This window comes from Diplodia corticola (assembly GCF_001883845.1).
Source record: "Diplodia corticola strain CBS 112549 chromosome Unknown scaffold34, whole genome shotgun sequence".
Lineage (NCBI taxonomy): Eukaryota > Fungi > Ascomycota > Dothideomycetes > Botryosphaeriales > Botryosphaeriaceae > Diplodia > Diplodia corticola.
The window spans coordinates 261,818-281,247 of record NW_017971513.1 but is presented as its reverse complement, the minus strand read 5'-3'; the positions used below and the strand labels follow the sequence as shown (position 1 = coordinate 281,247).

The 19,430-nt window shown below is 58.3% G+C and overlaps 6 protein-coding genes across 6 annotated transcripts; 3 read left to right on the top strand and 3 right to left on the bottom strand.

The window, feature by feature from the left end:
- Positions 1–751: 751 nt before the first annotated feature.
- On the bottom strand, positions 752–2,501 carry BKCO1_3400096 (o-methyltransferase; the record flags this gene model as incomplete). The annotated part of the gene is made up of 4 exons (XM_020274719.1): positions 752–1,112; positions 1,204–1,553; positions 1,606–2,115; positions 2,190–2,501. 4 exons carry the CDS (start codon positions 2,499–2,501, stop codon positions 752–754), a joined length of 1,533 nt encoding a protein of 510 aa, XP_020129255.1.
- Positions 2,502–3,005: 504 nt separating this feature from the next.
- BKCO1_3400095 (methyltransferase domain-containing protein) lies at positions 3,006–4,512 on the top strand (the record flags this gene model as incomplete). The annotated part of the gene is made up of 4 exons (XM_020274718.1): positions 3,006–3,513; positions 3,580–3,659; positions 3,783–3,907; positions 4,062–4,512. 4 exons carry the CDS (start codon positions 3,006–3,008, stop codon positions 4,510–4,512), a joined length of 1,164 nt encoding a protein of 387 aa, XP_020129256.1.
- Positions 4,513–8,864: 4,352 nt separating this feature from the next.
- BKCO1_3400094 (beta-fructofuranosidase) lies at positions 8,865–10,676 on the top strand (the record flags this gene model as incomplete). The annotated part of the gene is made up of 3 exons (XM_020274717.1): positions 8,865–9,029; positions 9,088–9,154; positions 9,217–10,676. 3 exons carry the CDS (start codon positions 8,865–8,867, stop codon positions 10,674–10,676), a joined length of 1,692 nt encoding a protein of 563 aa, XP_020129257.1.
- Positions 10,677–10,983: 307 nt separating this feature from the next.
- Positions 10,984–12,489, bottom strand: BKCO1_3400093 (uncharacterized protein; the record flags this gene model as incomplete). Its single annotated transcript, XM_020274716.1, has 1 exon — positions 10,984–12,489. The coding sequence occupies one exon, from the start codon at positions 12,487–12,489 to the stop codon at positions 10,984–10,986; it is 1,506 nt and encodes a 501-aa protein (XP_020129263.1).
- A 1,350-nt stretch (positions 12,490–13,839) lies between these two features.
- On the bottom strand, positions 13,840–15,032 carry BKCO1_3400092 (cysteine synthase; the record flags this gene model as incomplete). The annotated part of the gene is made up of 2 exons (XM_020274715.1): positions 13,840–14,837; positions 14,894–15,032. 2 exons carry the CDS (start codon positions 15,030–15,032, stop codon positions 13,840–13,842), a joined length of 1,137 nt encoding a protein of 378 aa, XP_020129264.1.
- Positions 15,033–15,259: 227 nt separating this feature from the next.
- BKCO1_3400091 (nuclear condensin complex subunit) lies at positions 15,260–19,279 on the top strand (the record flags this gene model as incomplete). The annotated part of the gene is made up of 4 exons (XM_020274714.1): positions 15,260–15,683; positions 15,735–17,392; positions 17,449–18,127; positions 18,180–19,279. The coding sequence occupies 4 exons, from the start codon at positions 15,260–15,262 to the stop codon at positions 19,277–19,279; spliced, it is 3,861 nt and encodes a 1,286-aa protein (XP_020129258.1).
- Between the last annotated feature and the right edge of the window lie 151 nt (positions 19,280–19,430).

Below are 19,430 nucleotides of genomic sequence, written 5' to 3'. Positions count from 1 at the left end.
GTAATCCAATTCTGTTCGACCGCCAGCTTACTCTGCGCGACCGTCATTATATAGCCAAGTCTATTCCGACCTTGATAACCCGTACCAACGTCTCCTCAAGGGGTATATAGCGAACAAGAAGTTCAGATAAGGATAACAGTGTTGATCTAACAACCAAGACCGTACCTCCAGCCATATAGATGCTGAAACCGCCGAAACCTCGAACCAACGACGTAGCTTCCAGCTGAAAACGGAAAGCAGAGCGTGGAGCGAGTTCCTCGGAGAAAAGGGCTGAATTACGTCGCGAAGACGGGGACAAGAAAGAATGAGGCGAGACCAAGAAAAAATCAATCCGAAAGCCTTGAAGCTTTACAAGCAAGCTGCCGTGTATGCATAAAAGCAAGATGAACTACCGGAAGTACTGGCACGGCGGAAACCCGTCTGCGAGAAGAGGTATCAAACAGATTAACTAGTGTCCGTCTCAATAGCGAACGACTGGATAAAAACAGGGTGAAAGCAAGAGAGAAATAAGAAACCGTTGGCGTTGTCGTAAGCAAGTCATTACGAAGTGCAGTAGCAGAAGGCACGTGACACACGCGAAGTCAGTTCGTTTGCCTCGGCACATCACACCTCAGGAGAGTGTGCAAGCATCGTGAGAGGCACTTGCATAGGGTCCGGGGGATCCGCGGCACCATCGACCACGTTGTTGGGCGGATCGATGGCTGTAACGTGTTCATTTTCGACGATGGACGCGGATGCAACCCCATTCGGCTTAATTGGTGGTTTGAGCAGCAGCTGCAGAGTGTTCCTGCTTGCTATTGACGGTTGGCGCGGGCGAGGCGAATGCATCATAGTCCCTTTTCTCGCCGTGAACATCAGCTGCACCGTTCAGAGGGGCCGCACTTCCATTTGGCGCAGCAACGGGCGCGCCATTTGCCTCGCTGGCAAGAGCAGACTGAGATTTGTCCGTGTCGGGAAGCCAGATGGCCTCGATAGTGCAGGTGCGGCTGCCTTCGGGACGCTTGATGCCCAGGAACTTGAAGCGCGGATCGGTCCTGTGGAAAAGCTCGGCATAATCGTCCTCGGCACGCTCACGGGCGTTAAGGAGCTGCAGCATAGTCATGTCCATGGATCTAATAATAAGCAATAGGCGAAAGCATGTCAGCATTCGTCACATGGCGCCAGGGGCAAATCAGGGATCTAGATCTCGCGTATCTGGCGTACCTGATTATCTTCTCGTCCCACGGATTTTCGGTCCCAGGTTTCGGCAGAATGTTTTCGTTGACGAGGATGCGCGCTCCCGGCTTTAGGGCAGGGATCAGGCACTTGAGCATCTTCTCGCAGTATTTGTCTGACCAATTGTGGAAGATCCAGCGGAAAAAGTAAACATCGGCGCCAGCTACGGGCTGTTCGGTGAAGAAATCGTGGGCCTGAAACTCGATACGGTCGGCCAGCTCGGGCGGGATGTGCGCAGGACCGTCGGCAACCGTTTTGGGAAGATCCTGCACGACGAAACGGAGATCCGGAAAGCGCTTGGCAAGCGCGACAGGCACGAAACCATGCGACCCGCCAACCTGGGCAGGGGTCAGTTTCTCGTATATTACCACGGTTGAGCCAAAAACTTACGTCGACGACGGTCGCTGTCCCAAGCGCGCCCCAGGGGTATCCATTGACGAGATAGTCAACCTCGTAGCCCTCGCCGCCGGTGAGCGAGTGCATGGCGCGGCCGAAACGTTTTGCGCGTGCAGGGTTGCGACCAATCTCGACGAACATGGGCACGTCGATGTCCCAGGCGACGGAAAAGCCACACTGCGTGGGCTCCTGCGAGCCAGGCCACTTCTGCATGGCGTCGACCGTGCGCGCGGCTGCAGGGAAGAAGTCGGAGCTGCACAGGCCGACCCAATCGCTCAGTGTCGGGTCAAGCAGGGCCATGGAGGCGGCAGTGTGGGCGACGAAGCCGTCGCGCGGCTCGCAGAAGACGCGGTTGGTGATGGCATGGCGCACGATGCGCTTGAGGTTGACGACGTCGACGTTGACCTGGGCGGCGAGGTCGTCGAAGGAGATGTCGCGGTCCAGCGGCACGGCGTGGGGGATGCGGAAGTTGTATACGGCCTGGAGGCTGAGGTTGTCGTTGTACTGTCCCGGGCGCGTGGGCAAGAGTCAGTCAGCGCACGTCACACAAGGCGAAAACGGCAGCGGCAGAGACATACGCTCCAGGCAAGCCAGCGCACGCTCTCGCTCGGGCCAACCATCAAGTCATGCAGCTGCTGCGTCGCATTGATGACGGCGCGGCGGGCGTGCTGGATCTCGGTGTTGCTGGCAGGCACGGGGAAGTCGAGCGGCGCATGCGGGTCGAAGGACAGGGCGGGCAGGCCATTGGCGTGCAGGAAGCGCTCGATCTTGGCCGTCTCGCGCTGAATCAGGGCAGTCAGCTCGCTCAGGCGCGACATGATGCGGTTCTCTGGATCCGGCGGGTTGGTGCTGGGGAGGGAGGCAGGGGTTGCTGGGGCGCCGGGCCTCATGCAGAGATGCCTTTATGGGAGCAACCCACATGCTCGACCGGCCCACGCGCCCGGCCCTTGGCGATGCGCAGTGACAGGGCTGCCAGCCGGGCCGTGCTGGCCGCGACGAGCTCCGCGGCCCAGCAATCCCTGCCTGGCCGCACGCGAGAGCCGCGGCCGGTGCATGGGCTGGCCCATGCCGTGCATTCATCGGGCGCCACCAAGAGAGCGCGCGGGGCCGCAGCCGATAGACTGCACGCCGGCCGGCCATGGCCACGAGAAGGGCAAAGACGCGGTCCCAAAGCCACTAAACAGCCGTTGCACTCACCACCGGCAGTTGTTTTCTCTCCGCCGCGCCCAAACTCGAACGACAACCTCCCTCATCACCACCTCGCCACCCGCCCTGCCGCCCTGCCGCCCTGCCGCAAGCGCCCCCACGTGCTGTCCAGCCCGCCGCTACCCTGCGACACGGCGCCTGTCACCGCCCGCGTCCTTGAACCTCACCTGGCCCGGCCCGTCCTGACCATGGCCCACCACCACCACGCCGATGTCCACTCGCTGCACGATTCGCTGCTGGACCAGCCCGCCGCGCCCTCGGAGCACCACGCCCACCAGAAGCGCTCCTCCCAGTCGCCCACCCAAGGAAAGCGCACCGACACGACCGCCGGAACGTCGTCCATCACGGCGCAAGAGCAGGCCGATGCGTTCGAGCAGGCCGAGGACGGCATCGAGGCGAACGACTACACCTCGGACGACGACCCGGGCTACGACTCGGACGACGCATCGTCGACGTCCGCGTCGCTCGCGTCGTCGGCGCGCAACTTCATCTACGAGAACGGGCGGCGCTATCACAGCTTCCGCGAGGGCACCTACTCGTTCCCCAACGACGACAGCGAGCAGGACCGCGAGGACCTGAAGCATGCCATGTACCTGAAGCTCTTCAATGGCACGCTGCACTTCGCCCCGCTGGACCCGGACAAGAACTTGACGGCCATCGACCTGGGCACCGGAACCGGCATCTGGGCAATAGACTGTGGGCCACCCCCTGTCGTCCGGCTGGACGATGATCATGTGGCACAATATCGCTAATCTTGCCCAGTTGCCGATTTGTTCCCGAACGCCAGCGTGCTGGGAATTGATCTGAGCCCCATCCAGACGGAATGGGTGCCCGCCAATCTGGTACGAATCCTGCCACCGTCCCCATGCGCCCCCCCAGACCCCCGAGCTCCGACCCACTTTAGCCGCCTCGCATCCCCCGCCTGTCAAACGACAGCCGTGAACAGTACTGACGTCCCTCCGCAGAAATTCATGGTCGACGATGCCGAGGATGAGTGGCTGCACCCACGCAACCACTTCGACTACATCCACACCCGCCACACCGTGCAAGGCTTCCGCAACTGGCCGAAGCTCTTCGAGCGCGCGCTAAGGTAAGCCTCCCCCTTCGCTCCAAACCAAAACCCACCGCATCCCGCCCGTCCGTCCACCCGCCCCAATTACCAAAAGCCAAAGGCACCACCACTGCGCAGACTGGAAAGCTCACTCATCACCCCCCCACCCTTCGGGCATCGGGTGCACACACAGACACCTCAAGCCAGGCGCCTGGACGGAATGCCAAGAGATCGACCACATGCCCATGTGCCACGACGGCACGCTGGCCGGCGACGACGCGATGCTCCGGTACTGGCAGATGGTCACGGACGGCCTGTCCAACGTGGGCGTGCCCTTCCGGTCGGCGCCGCACCTGCGCCGCCACATGGAGGCCGCCGGCTTCGTCAACGTCACCGAGCGCGTCTTCTACACCCCCATCGGGCCCTGGCCCAAGAACCGCCACCTGCGCGAGGTCGGCCTGTACTGGCGCGCCGTGCTGATGGAGGGGCTCGAGGCCATCGCCCTCGGCCCCATGACGCGCGGCCTCGGCTGGACCAAGGAGGAGATCGCCGTGTTCCTGGCCGCCGTGCGCAAGGCGTATGTGGAACCGGCGACGCATGCCTTCATGCCGTTTTATATCATCTATGGGCAGAAACCAGAGTAAGTGGGTGAAGTGATGAGGAAGGGATGCAGAGCACCTGTGGGGCTTTTAATTGGTGGTGGAAAGAACCGCTGCAGGCACCCACATGCGTCCCCCTTATACGTCAAACGCAAACGCGAACGCGACAGCGCACATCATCTTCTTTGGTTATCTCCCTCAGTTCTCTCTAGCACTTCTCGCATCAGTTGTTCGGGCTTTGTTTTCTCTCTCCCCTTGGTTTTTGGCTCGGTGCGTGGGTTGGCTAGATTCCCTCTTTGTACTCTCGTTCTCTCCCATATTTCTTTCCCCCGTGTAGTTGCACATATGATACCCCTTCGATGGGTACGAGAGTACGACACTTGTCAGGGCAGCAATGCCAATGCGAAGCGGCACGGCCGAAAGAAATTGGTTTTTCTCTTTTTGGTTGTGCGTGGAAACCTCGAACCATTCCTATGAGAATTGCGTGGAGAGACCTAATGTGTGGATACTACACGGCCAAAGTGACCAGATGTGCGTAACGAGTCCTGTGATCGCGAGTTCAGCAAAGCGTCGGAGTCGGAATAAAATCGAAAACCCCTCTGGATATTCTTAGCAAGCGAAGATGTCATGGGTGTATATATGGCTCTTTGAGCAACAATAGCACCTTCGCCCGCATCATAGCTCATCTTATCTTTGGATTTTTTTTCGTCTTCGGTGCTTTTTTCTCCAGCTCTTCCTGGTATGTATGTACATACCATGCGGAGACCAACGCGACCGGACACATGTCTCGGATCCTTGCGAAGCTCTACCGCTTCGTCGTATGCGATGACCTCACCACGCATGATGACCCGCGCCTATTGTTTGCACCAAAACCGTACCGCTGGTACCCATGATCCTGGCAGCTTTTTAGCTCGACACTTTAAAGACTTTACCTCCAGAAGTGACTAAACGTTCAGCTGCACACAAGAGCAAAAGACTTTATTTTCTGACCACTGCACCAGCTCATGGTCTCGATAATTCTCGAAAGTGGATACAACCTGAACTTCTCATGTGTATGATCGTAGTACTCTCATATCCCGGCCCATGTGTCTGTCTGGGACCGAAGCGGCCGGCCGGCCGGACAAGCGGTCACCTAGCTCAAAGATAGGCTCAGACCGGTCGAATAGTTTCCGCTAGCTCGATGCGGGAGATCACCATTGGATGGCCAAGCTATCCATGTCCTTTGGGGTTTTTTGTTTGAGTCTCCTGCCAACCGATGAGAGTACCTTTTTTTTTTTTTGTCTTGAGAGACAGGGGCCAAAATCTAACCCGGCGACTTTCACTGGCCGAGACAGGTGCGAGTCGGTACAACTTCTACTGCGGTGCTTCTTTCGGGTCGGTCAGGAGTGACTGCTCGCTTTGCAGGAATCAACTGCATATCAAGGGCACTGGAGTGAGCGTGATCATGAGCCAAAATAATGTAACAGGCTCTCGCGCATGAGAAAATTCGTATTTTCTCGGCAGATACTGCGGTCGCAGTCGTTTAAAGGCTATGCGAGGCAGGTGGGAAGCAACCATGCCAGACGCGCTCGAGCTCTGTAAGGTGAGTGACTTACATGCGAGCCCAAAGCGACTGGCTTCTCTCGTTGCTGTGTAACAAGCAACCCGTGTGTATAATCTGTGGCTCCACAGTCGTGCAGGACGACGGTCAAATGGAACCAGCCTGAGCTGATACGTGGATGGCGGATGTCGGATGTCGTGCTCCCTACCCCTTCTGTTCCAGGATCATAGACAATTTAGATCACTGCCGGCTAGCATGCTGGGTTGTTTCAAACTCTACTAATGTGTTACACATCGGGTCGAGTGGTTGTTGATGCCTAAAGTGACCGAAGGAAGCGGGCTTTTAGCAATGATTTTGCATGAGAGCAACTCATCCGAAGCTTTAAGGCCCGTGGCGCTTATGTACCGGGATTCTGAGTGGGTCCGAGCGTATGTCAGCTTGCTGTTGGACAAAACGCCTGTCACACACTGCATTCTTCCAGTGCGACAAGACGTTACATATCCTCTCCACTAGGTCCTCGGCTGACTGCATGACTTTCAGCTAGCTCGCAAAAAAAAGCAGTGATAGGCCCCTATTTGACTAGTCATGTATGAGGGATAAGCCAGCACGTTTTGTGGCACAGCAGGCTCGTGGCTTCCGATGGTGCCGGCTGGAGTGAACACGCGAGCGAAAGCTACACAGTAAGCGGGTCCCCTACAGCTTCCACCGCTGCCGCAGCTGTTACACCACGTCATCATCTTCGACCATGTACGCCACGAGGGAGCAAGGCGGTGTATGTGGGGATAACAGAACGTGCTCATACAAAACGCCTGGACAACCATGCGTTGGGTGCAAGTAGATGTAGCCGGTCCTTGGCGATTGGGCGGGTCTGGACGTCCGTATGTGTTCGTGCGCGCACGCTCGGGCACGGCACCAACAAAATCGGCCGATGCTGAACTGACGAAGGGGATGGAGCTAGGGGTGGTTGTCGGCGCCTCGGCTTGTAAGCGAATTGGTGCTTTGGGAGGGTTCCGTGGCAGGTCTGGATGAGATGAAGGCCCGAGGAGAGTTCCTGTTCTGGCATAATTCCTTGGTAGGTATTTCCGCCTTTCTTTCATTCCCTAGAACTGTTCCAATTCATCTTTTCGAGATAACTCTAGCTCGAACGCAAGTTCCGTAGACGGCCGTTTGTCGCGTGAAAATCAATATCCGACATTTCCGGCTGGATTGCAGGTTGTTGAGGGAATGCATGCGGCCGGGAGGTCAGCAGAGGAACAGCAGAGCCGGCGAAACCAAGCCAGAGAGCGGAGAAACGACGGGGAAACGGGATGGTGCGGGTCGGAGAAACCATTCAACATGGGGAAACAGCGACTCGGGAAAGGATGGCGGAGGCGGGGAAACTGGCAGCGGCGCAGCAAGGTCGGCTCGGGACGGCTTCATCCACCATGGTGCCGAGTATAGTCTCTCTGCAGGTCTTGTGAGCAGGCGGAATGGTTTGATATGATGTTAGCCCAGATAAATCGTATCCACATGTGCGTCACCGGCACGGCACGTAGCGTGGTGGCGGCCATGGAGAAGGGTGATATGCGAATTGAAAAACCCCGTGGTATATGCCGGGGCGGCTCATCCAGTAGGCCCAACGATCTCGGTGACTGCCGTAGTTGGAAAGATCCTGCAAGCGACGGGTTTGCCAATTTTGGTACTCGCGACATGCGCGCAGCAGTCGTTTCGGATGTTGGCGGGCCAATATTGGGTGGAGGAAAGACGTTGTGGTGAGATGGCGAGTGCACGGGCTACACTGGTGGTCGTGAGGCTCGGGAACTAGGCTCCAGGGCGGATCTTGTTGGGTCTGTTTGGAGCGGCAGGCGGAGGATCGAGTGCGAGTGTGGCGGCGGGCGACTAGAGGCAATTAGTGGAGGTCCAGTGGGGAGGCCCATTTTATATTCTCACGACGCTCGGCAGCGTCCCCTCTCGTATCCGCCTACTTTGCTTCAACAGTGATCGGCCAGAGGGGAGGATACGCCGGCCAAGGCTGTCATGACTGCGGTCACGCTGGGTCTGTGTTGTTGTTTACGAAGTCAGGCCTCCAGAGGACTCGCCGCGGACTGGAGGGTCCTTGCGCGATGGGCCGGCAGGGTTACCGGAACCAGGAGCGAAGAGAGAGCGGAGCAGGCTGGGGGAGCTTGGCGCAGAGGCAGCTTGGCGCAGAGAGGCCCGAACAGAGTGGGAAGTGCCGGTGCAGGTGGTCAGACGGGGCAAGTGCACGAATCACCTGCAGCCCGAAATGCCCAGGGCTGCCATTTGCCTTTCCCACCCCGCACGAGTTGCAACAACGCCTGAATCCGGGGAAACGATGGATGATTGTAGGTGTGTAGTCGTCGTGGCTTGCGGCAGACGAGAGGCGTCGTCGTTTCCCCGCCGCGAGGGCGCGCCAGTGCCTTCTCGACTCGCGGAGCCCCGCCATGGCCGCCATGGCCTGCCAGCCTTAGCCGCTTCCCTCGTCGCCACCAGCCCAGCCAGCTCCGCTCTTCTGCGCGACGAGCCTGCGAGGAACCGCTGATCTGCCGTGCCGGCTGCAGCAGGGAACACGCCCCGACTGTCCACTCGGAGCTGCCGGCAGATGAGCCTCGCTCGTTCAACGCCTCGACTGCGGGGCTGCCCGTCCTACCTGGTCCGAAAAGCCGCAGACATGGCGAGGCTCCGCTCAGCGCACCACCACCATCGTGACCGGTCCAGCCGGGCCCCAAGCCGAAGCCGCCCCGGCAGGCGTCACTCATCGACTATAAAGGGATCATGGCCGCGCTGCAATTGATCCGAGTCGAGTTCTTCAGCATTCCCGCACTCTCCTCCCGGTCCTCCATCAGCACTCAACTTCAACATGAAGGTCTCGCACACGGCTGCCGCGGTGGCTGCCCTGCTTGCTGGCACAAATGCCCAGACCAGCACCAGTGTCTACGCCCAGCCTGGTGTGCCCACCGGCACTCCGATTCCCGGCGACTACACGGGTGCTTTGAGGCCGCAAGTCCATTTCTCCCCGCCGCAGGTGTGTCGTCTTGCCCTCTCGCCGTTCAAGGTCGGACATGGACTGATCAAACGCTTAGAAATTCATGAATGATCCCAATGGCTGCTTCCTCGACGCAAACGGCACCTGGCATCTCTACTACCAATGTCCGTAGCCCCCCTCTGCGCGGCTGTCATGGGGACAGGCCAAGTTCTGACTCGCTCAATAGACAACCCCACAGAAAACGTGGCCGGCAACCAACACTGGGGCCATGCCACGAGCAAAGACTTGTACCATTGGGAGAACCAGCAAATTGCCCTCTTCCCGCCCGACAGTGTGTCCAACATCTTCTCCGGATCAGCCGTGGTAGATGTCAACAACACTTCCGGCTTCTTCCCTGACCAGGACAACGGCGTTGTAGCCATGTACACGCTGAACACGCCCACCAAGCAAATCCAGGAGATCGCCTACTCGTATGATGGTGGCTACACTTTCATCCCCTACGAGGGCAACCCTGTAATCGACAGCACGTCGACACAGGTCCGTGACCCCAAGGTCATCTGGTATGAGGACCACTGGGTCATGGTCCTCGCCTACTCGCAGGACTTTGTCATCGGAATCTTTACCTCGCCCGACTTGAAGGAGTGGACTCACGCCTCCAACTTCTCCCACCACGGCCTGCTCGGTCTGCAGTACGAGTGTCCAAACATGGTTGAGATTCCTGTTGAAGGCTCGGACGAGACCATGTACGTCCTTACCATCTCCATCAACCCCGGCGCACCGCAAGGTGGCTCCATCATGGAATACTTTCCCGGTACCTTCAACGGTACCCACTTCACTGCCGTCGATGGCGCTGCCCGCATAGCCGACTTTGCGAAGGACAATTACGCCGGCCAATTCTTCTACGGCACGCCCGCCGGCTCCGACGCCATCTCCATTGCCTGGGCCAGCAACTGGCAGTACACCTCAGTCGTGCCGACGGGAGACGAGGGTTGGCGGTCTGTTATGTCACTGCCGCGCCGCAACTATCTGGCCAACAACTACCGCGTGGGCTGGACGCTCATCTCGCTGCCCTACGACCTGTCCCCCGTGATCGGCTCCGAACTCGGCTCCAACGACTCTCTCGTCAACGCGTCGCTGGTCGTTGACTACAGCTCCGTCGCCAGCAACGCCATCTACTTCGAAGCCAACGTCACTGGCCTGCCCGAATCCGTCTCCGACGTCAGCACCTCCGCCACCCTCAACTTCACCGCGCTGTCGCCCGTTTCGGGCGAGTCCGTCTCCGGCGGCTACTTCTTCGGCGGCGACAACCCCTTCTGGCTCGACCGCGGCAAGACCCGCGGCTTCGACAACCCCTTCTTCACCGACAAGTTCTCCACCTCGCAGCTGCTCGGCACCACCGGCTCCTGGTCCCTCTCCGGCGTCATCGACCGCTCCATCATGGAGCTGTTTGTCGACCAGGGCGCGTCCAGCGCCACCGCCACCTTTTTCCCTGTGGAGCCCCTCAGCATATTTGCGATCAGGACGGCCGGTCTGCCCGAGGGTGCGCAGGTGAGCGTCGCCGTTTGGGGTCTTGATAGCGCATGGGCGCAGTATGAGAATGAGAACGGGACCGTGGTCGGGAATGTGACGACGAGCTCCTCGTCGGCAGAGAGGCGGATGCTGTACGAGGGGAGCTTCGAAGCGTAATTGAAAAGAGGAATCGGAAGAAAAAAAAGTCTGGATATACTGTCAACGATGTAATGCATAGAATGTTAATGACGATAGTGTCTGAATAAGAGGAGTCACTCAATGCGAAAATTCTGCAGTTGAATATCACACTTGAACGAATTTGTCTTCGTTCCAAGACTTGCACCTGGGCCCAAACATTATTGAATCCAGCTACCCGCGCAACTACGGTGTACATGATCACCACGAAAGAGATCCGGATGGGCTCAATGTTTTTGCAACGCACAATGACATCCCCTCGCGCACAAACAAGAGTTGATTGATGGGGTTAAGCCCATTCATCATCAGACAAATCCAAATAATCATAATCATCCCAATCCGACCGCTCATCATCACCCACTGCCCCATCTTCCACCAAATCTCCTTCCTCTAATTCCTCTCCACCACCACCATAACCAACAGCTCCATCCCCACTCCACAAACGCACCCTCCCCTCCTCACCACCACCACTACCACCACTTCCCCTTCCACCCTCCCTCACCCCCTCTTCCTCCCCTTCCTCACCCCCCTCCTCACCCCCAACCCACCCCATCTCCACCCCCCACCCCCTCTCAAACCCCCTCAACACCTCCCCCCTCTCCTCCCACGCCTCCGCCCTCTCCACGCCCCCCACCGGCCCCACCCGATCCAGCAGCCTCTGCACATGCGCCGCCAACGCCCTCCGCACCATAGGCGGCGGCACGTGCCGCTGTTGCCACTGCCACTGCCGCTGCCGCTGCCGCTGCTGCCCCTGCCTGTCCAGCTGCTGGCCCTGCTGCCCCTGCCTGTCCAGCTGCTGGCCCTGCTGCCCCTGCCTGTCCATCTCGAGCGCGTGGCTGGCGGCGTGGAGGTACGCGATTTCGGCGGCGGTGGGCGGCGGGCCGGCGGCGGAGGCGTTGGTGGGGTGGAAGGGAGTGGGTGGGGGAGGGGGGAAGGGAGGGGGAGGGGGAGGGGGAGGGGGGGAGGGAGAGGGAGTGGGAGTGGGAAAGGGAGGGGCGGTGGGGGTGGGGCTCGTGGAGCTCGTGGGGGTCGTGGGTGGGGAGAGGGGGGATACGATGGTGGAGGGGGGTGGGGAGGAGCGGGGGAAATATGTGAGGGCGATGGGGTTGTTGTTGTTGTTGTTGTTGTTGTTGTCTGTGATGTTGAGGCTGCGGCGGATGGTGGCGTCGGGGTTGTTGTTGTTGTTGTTGTTGTTGTTGTTGCGGTTCGTGGTGAAGAAGTTCGTGACCGCGATGACGGATGTGGGGGGAGCTCGAGCGGTTACGTCGGGGGGTGTGACCAGTGGGCTGGGGGGCGGGGTTATGGAGTTGCTGACGGACAAGTAGGATTCTGGGTCGGAGGAGGCACCTTCATACATGGGTTGGGAACGGTGGGGCCGTCTTTGGTAAGCATCGCGAGGTGGAAGCCTGACAGGCGTACGCTGCAGCCGTACATCGTAGTTGGGAGGATAATATGGAGGCGGTGGGCTGCTGGGCGTGTCGAGCGACGGCGCAGGACGGGAATGGAGACGTTGGCGTGCTGATTGTGCCTCAAGACCGCCCGCTCTGTCGAAACTAGTGTTATTTGGGCCATAATCTTGGCTGCTTTCGCTCCGAGAAAGTCCAGGACCATCGTCTTGAGCGCCGTCGAGTCCATAGCCCGTATAATTCCAGCGCAGGTTGTTGACTTGAGCTGCACACTCGTCCCATTCTTGATCGTCGATGGTCAGGGCACTGATTCTTGAAACAAAGCGAGCAATCTCATCCGACACTATATCGTAAAGATCGTTTTGGATCATTGCTTGCCGCAAGGACATGATTTGCTGGACCATGTGCAAGGGGCCATCGACTGGATCATGGACCGTGTGCCCTACAAACGCAACGGGCCGTCTCGCCTCGCGGAAGCTAGTGAGCTCTGTGTGCAGCACAAAGAGAGACGGGCAGCGCGACCCATCACAGCGTGTTTGGTTCGTTGAATGTGGGTCATGTGTGTGGGGTCGTTTAAGAATGCCGCGAACCAAGCGGAACACCTCGTACTGGAGAAAGAGCTGCTCAAGAGATCGAAAGTACATCTCATCGGGTCTACTGTGCCCATTAGGTTCTGTGAGCCTAGCCGAAGAATTATGCCTGCGACGCAAGGCTCCAACTTGGAGTGTAGCGGCGAGCGCCACCCGGACACAGGTTTGCACCTCGGAGTATAAGGCCGAGCTGAACACGCCGGTAACGGAAAGGGTGTTTACGAGGCCAAGGAAGCGACGCCATGGATCACTGAACGGTCCAATCCTGGAAATCTCTTGTGGCGAGAGTATTGCCCGTTGTCCGTCCATCACGACTCGGTGTTCGGATCGCGGACCTCTCAGGTTACCCCCCGTTCTGCGGACGTTGGTTCACTTCGCTGTGTGGGACCGCCGAACGGTGTCGGCCCTCGTAGAAATGTAGCAGAGTGGTTCAGCGTAAACCTGGTGATAACCGTGTTCTGGTCTGTCTTGAATAAAGGCGGCACTCTGGGGGCATATGCAGATTGCCGAAAAGGTGACGGGAAAGGCGGCTCCTTGCTGTGGTTTGGAGGGGGTTTGTGTTGACCTCCTGTGGCTCAAAGCGCTGTCAAGCAAGAGACTGTCTTGAAATCTGGGTTCTGGATATGATTGTTGAGTAGAAACGAGAACATAGGCATCCCCGGGCTGTGATAGCAATGGAACGACTGGGAAAACCGAACGGCTTGACTAAAGCGAGTTGTGATATAAGTCGGGGAGCGATATATGCTTGTTGGGCTGTTTGATGGATGAATGTGATCACCGGCTTCGAGTTGATTTTGGTTGCGCGTGTCTCCCAATGGAGGAAGTCGTCCCCCGACCAAGTCTTCATTGATGAAAGAAGCCGCGAATGGAAACCGTTCGCACCTTCCCCAGCGTTGTTTATCTCTGACCTGTGGCAATTATTCAAACCATGTCCTATGCATTCAGATTCAGGTCGGCAGCCTCGAACATGGCACGGCCCGCCAGATGTCCTTGACTTGCCGTTTGGTGACTATCTAGGCTGACATGCTCAGATGTAGCGAAGCGGTTAGTGAAGGACATATGACCAGGTCTGAGAGGGTCTAGTTGGGCTATTTACACAATATCGCTTGATCCATTGTGGATTTTCGCGAAAACAGAGGTATGGCAGTATCACTGCAGGACAATGTACTTATGCAGGTGCTGAGGTATCGAGTCAAGGAGCTTCTTCTCGGTCAACCACTTCTTCGAGAACAGCCTATCAGCATATCTGTAGGCACCATCGCAAAGAATAGTGACAACAGTGTTGCCCTTTCCGAGCTTCTCGGCAACCTTCTTGGCAGCAACGACATTCAGAGCAGAGCTAGCACCAAGATACAGGCCCTCCTCGTCGAGGCAGCGGTAAACCATGGCAATCGACTCCTCATCCGGGATGTGCACCGAGCCGTCAACAAGGCCAATATCGGGTTTCAAGTTGTCCGTGATGCGGCCCTGACCGATGCCCTCGGTGATGGAGCCACCACTTCGCTCAGTGAGTTTTCCGCCGCTCTGGATGTACGAATGAAGCACGGAGCCCGGTGGATCGGCCAGGAAGGACTTGACACGACCATCGGACTTCTCCTTCAAGTACCTCGTGACACCGGCGAGAGTTCCGGCAGTGCCAGTGGCGCAGGTGAAAGCGTCAATCTTGCCACCGGTCTGGTACCAAATCTCCGGGCCAGTGGTCTCGATGTGCGCCTGGCGGTTTGCAATGTTATCGAACTGGTTGGTCCACACGGCGTTGTCCATGGCCTCAGCGTGCCTCTTGGCCTGGTGGTTGTAGTTCTGGGGGTTGTCGAAGGCGACGGCGGGGACGGGGTAGACCTCGGCGCCCAGGAGCCTGAGCAGGTCGATCTTGCCCTGCGACTGGGTGTTCGGCATGTAGATGACCAGCTTGTAGCCCTTGGAGCGGCAGACATGGGCGAGGCCAATGCCGGTGTTGCCAGCAGTGCCCTCGACCACGGTGCCACCAGCCTTCAACAGACCCTGCTTCTCGGCATTCTCGACGACGTAGAGGGCGGCGCGGTCCTTGACGGAACCGCCGGGATTCTGGAACTCGGCCTTGCCGAGAACCTCACAGCCCGTCTCGTCGGAGAGCTTCTTCAGGCGGATGAGGGGAGTCTTGCCGATGGCTGTGGAGGACCTAGTCAGCAACCAATGGCTTACAAATGGTGGCGGGGAAGCGCACCGTCGATGAAGCCGCGCTGGGTGACGCCCTGGGCCTTGGAGATGCCAATGGCATACTGCTGAGCAGCCTCGATCTGCGAGATGTTCTCAGCGGCGCGGTAGGCAGTGGCGGCGAACCGCAGCACGCGCGTCCGGAACATGGCGAAGCGTTGTCGGAGCGGGGAGTGAGTGATGAGAGGGAGGGGCGCGAACTTTGGAGCCGCCGATTACGCAAGGCCTAAGTACTAGCGCCGCCGGGGAGCTCTGCGGCGGCGACCGACGCCAAGACTGCGACACGGTAGGTAAACACCGCCCGCGCGCGACTGGTAAACAACTCCGCCGCCGACACGCCACGGCAAGCTCCCCATCGATTCCCCACGCCGACCCCATGCCCGGCCGCGTAGCAGACAGGCGAAGGGCGCGCGCGTCCGGCGCCGCCGGCGCTGCGAAACCAGCTGCCACCGCCCGGTCGCGCAACTCCAGGGCTACTCGCTCCAACGCGGTTGAGATCCCCGATGAGGGCGAACCCACTTCTCTGCGCGACCACGTCTGCCGCATATTCGGCGACGCCCAGCGCACGACTGCCACCCAGCGCAAGCTCGTCGTGCAATTGCGCAAGGTCCAGGAAGCCTGTTGCTATGAGCCCGTCAAGCCCAAGAAGCAACAGTCCGACGAAGATTTCGGCGAGGAGGACTTCACCACTGAGGTCGGTCGCTGCCTTCTGCGCGTCCTGCCCGTCAAGAAGAGCGAGCCCGTAGGCGATCGTGTCATCAAGTTTGTGGCTTTGTTCCTGAAGCATTCGAGCGACAAAGGTAAGCAGGCCGGGCTTGGCCCAGAGGAACACTGGATGCTCACCTAGTCAGACAATCAAATCGCCCACGAAGCAGATCCGGACGAGAGCACATTTCCCTCGACACCTAGCAGTCGCTTGACCAGCTACCTCCTTCGCGCTCTGATCCCGCTCCTCACGGCCAAGGACAAGGTCGTTCGATTCAGGTCGACGCAAATAATCTCGCACATCCTCAACACGCTCGATTCTATCGACGACGAGCTTTTCCCGCTCATTCGCTTGGGCCTGCTCAAGAGGCTTCAGGACAAGGAGGCTCAGGTGCGTGTCCAGGCAATCTTGGGCCTGGGCCGCCTCGCGGACGGCGATGATGAAGAAGACGAGGACAGCGATGACGAAGACAGCGCGAAAGGTCTTCTCGTGCGGCTCTTGAACGCGCTGCAAAACGACCCGGCTGCTGAGGTCCGTCGGTCATTGCTGCTCAACCTGCCCCTTACTCCTACGACTCTACCATACCTGCTCGAGCGCGCCAGAGACCTCGATCCTGCCACTAGAAGAGTACTCTACTCTCGCTTGCTTCCTGCGTGTGGTGATTTCCGCCACCTGTCGCTGACTCACCGAGAGAAACTTCTGCGCTGGGGCTTGAGAGACCGTGATGAAAATGTGCGCAAGGCTACTGCCCGTCTGTTCCGCGAGCGCTGGATCGAGGACTGTGCAGGCGTGCCGGAAGCCACCCAAGACAGCAATTCTGCCGTGAAGCAGCTGTCGAAGCCGAGCTTTGATGCCCTCATGGAGCTTCTCGAGCGTATCGACGTCTCCAATTCAGGCATCGAGGGTGGTGTTGCTCACGATGCCATGAAGGAATTCTGGGATGGACGGCCTGATTATTGTGAGCAGATCAGTTTTGAGGACTCATTCTGGGACGACCTGGCTCCTGAAAGCGCTTTCATCGCGCGCTCATTCAACGACTTTTGCCGCAACAGCGGAGACAGCAGGCTCCAGACAATTCTTGAGGATAAGATGCCCGAGGTCACCAAATACGGCTACCTGATTCAGAAACACATCCAGAAGCTCATCCAGGGTGTCCAAAAAGTGGCAGAAGACGATGATCCGGAGGTCGAGGAGGAAACCGTCCAGCAAGAGTTCTGCGTCGAGCAGCTTTTCCACATCGCCCTTACGCTTGACTACACGGATGAGATCGGCCGCAGAAAGATGTTCTCAACCATGCGTGAAGCTCTTGCCATTCCGGAGCTTCCAGAAGAATGCACTAAACTGGCCGCGGAAATCCTTCGTACCGTCTGTGGCGACAACGTCGCAGGTGAGCGTGAGTTCTGCGGGATTGTGCTTGAGGCTATTGCAGACGTTCACGATACCATCCTGGGCGATGAACTCGATGAGGCTGATGCCGAGAGCTTCCATTCAGCACGCTCTGACCTCAACGAAGAGCATGAGGAAAGCAGCATGAGGGACAAGCTGAAGAAAAAGAACCCGGACATGACCGAAGAAGACCTGGATTCGGCCGAAGAAGAACGGGCTGTCCGCGAGATCATGGTCAACATGAAATGCCTTCATATCGCTCAGTGCCTGCTGCAGAACGTGCAGTGTGAGCTCGAGTCGAACAGTGCACTCATTACCATGTTGAATAATTTGGTGGTGCCCGCTGTCCGCTCTCAAGAAGCGCCCATTAGAGAGCGTGGCTTCGTCTGCCTGGGACTATGCTGCCTTCTGAGCAAGGTGAGTCTCTGCCCAGACTAACATGACTGAATGAACGTCACTAACATAGTCAAAAGAACATTGCCCAGGAAAACCTTGCCCTTTTTCTTCATTGCTTTGCCAAGGGCCATGAGGCATTGCAGACCATTGCACTCCAAATTATTACCGACATTCTAACTACCCATCCACAACTACTTGCTCCACCTGCAGATGCCGACGCTTCGGAATTAAACCCTCCAGCGAACCCGCTTCTCAAGCTCATTTACAAAATGTTCTTCAAGGCAATCAGGGCTGACGACCCCGGCGTTGCGACGACGGGCGTTGTTGCTGCTAGCAAGCTCATGCTCCTCAACATTCTACGGGACACGGATCTCCTCAAGGCTCTCACCATTGCATATTTCAACCCCGAATCGCTGCACAACCCGGGGCTTCGCCAAGCGTTGGCCTATTTCTTGCCAGTCTACTGCCACTCTTCGACGGACCATGCGGAGCGGATGGCAAGCATAACAGTTTCTGTCGTCCACGCACTGAGGGGCGTACAAGAAGAACTAGAAGAGGAAGACGTCGAGATGGTGGGCATTGGTGTTATTGGAAGCCAACTCGTCGATTGGACCGATGGGCGTAAAATCGTCGGCACGGATCAGTCAAATGGAAGAAAGCTTCCCACCGGAGAGCCCATCATGGTACTTCCGGGAGACGCGCATCTACTCCTCGCCAATGATCTCCTCGAGAAAATCCTTACCCCTGGAACAACCAGTAAGTATCATGTCACTATACGCCTTCTCCGATAGACACTAACTCATCTCAGGGGACGAGAAGAAGGTTTATGTATCCATGCTCGGCAAGGTGCATGTGCACCCGTCAAGTTCTCCCAAGAAGATCGAAACGGTCAACGATCTCGTCCCAGAAAGCCTTGACAGCCGGCTGGCCTCAACCGACGTCACCGCACGCAACGCCTTCACCAAGTTCGCCAACGCCCTCGCCAAGCTGTCCGCTCCGTCCGAGAAGCCCGACAACAGCGGCACGGTCGGCCCTGACGCGGACGAAGCCGAGCCCGACAAGGAAGACGACGGCAACGCCACCGTCAACGAGGAAGCGGCATCCGTCGCCGATGCCACCGAGGCCGAGGCTCCGTCCGTCGCGGGCGACGTGGATGAGATGTCCGTCGTGGAAGAAGAGGGCGAAGAGACCAAGGAGGACGTCGAGGAAGACAAGGACGATACCGTGGTGCAGGACGCGAGACCGGTGCCCCTGAGTATCGAGGAGCAGATCCAAATGCAACTGCAAGACGAGACCATGGCGGATGTCGATGCCGAGGGGACCGTGATGCCACCTGGAGATGAGATGGACGTCGACGAGGAAGACGACGACGAGCAGCAGGAGGAAGAGGAAGAGGAAGGAGAAGAAGAAAAGGGAGACGATGAGGAAGACGATGAGGAAGAGACTGTCGTGAAGCCGCCGACACCGACGCCGCCGCCACAGCCGCAGCCTAAGAGGCGCGGTAGGAAGAAGAAGGAACCGGAGCCGGAGCCGGAGCCGGAGCCTGAAGTCGAGCCTGCGACAAAGGTCAAGCTCGAGGAAGAAGAGATGGAGCTGGACGAGGAACAACCGAAGCTGAAGAGACGCGGCAGGCCGCCGGGCTCAGGTAAGAAGGCGGCGGCGGCGGGCGAGTCGTCAGCGGAGAAGAAGAAGAGGACGCCGGGCTCAGGTAAGAAGGCGGCGGCGGCGGCGGCGGGCGAGTCGTCAGCGGAGAAGAAGAGGAGGACACCGGCGAAGAGGGCCAGTGCTAGTCGGGCGACGACGGCAGAGCAAGACGAGGGGGCTGGCCCTCGCCGCAGTAGGGGGAGGCCGAGGAAAGCGGCGCCAAAGGATGTTGTCGATGATTTGTTGGAGAGCGACGATGAATAGAGAGGAGGACTTGCGATGCGACGGGTGTTATGTGGTTTTGAACTGGGTTTGGGCAGGAGGTGTCAAGGGTTGGGATCCTAAATAGACTACCTACGGAGATGGAGTTTTATTTTTTTTTGGCGTTTTCAAGGGATGAGGTCGTTGTGGTCAA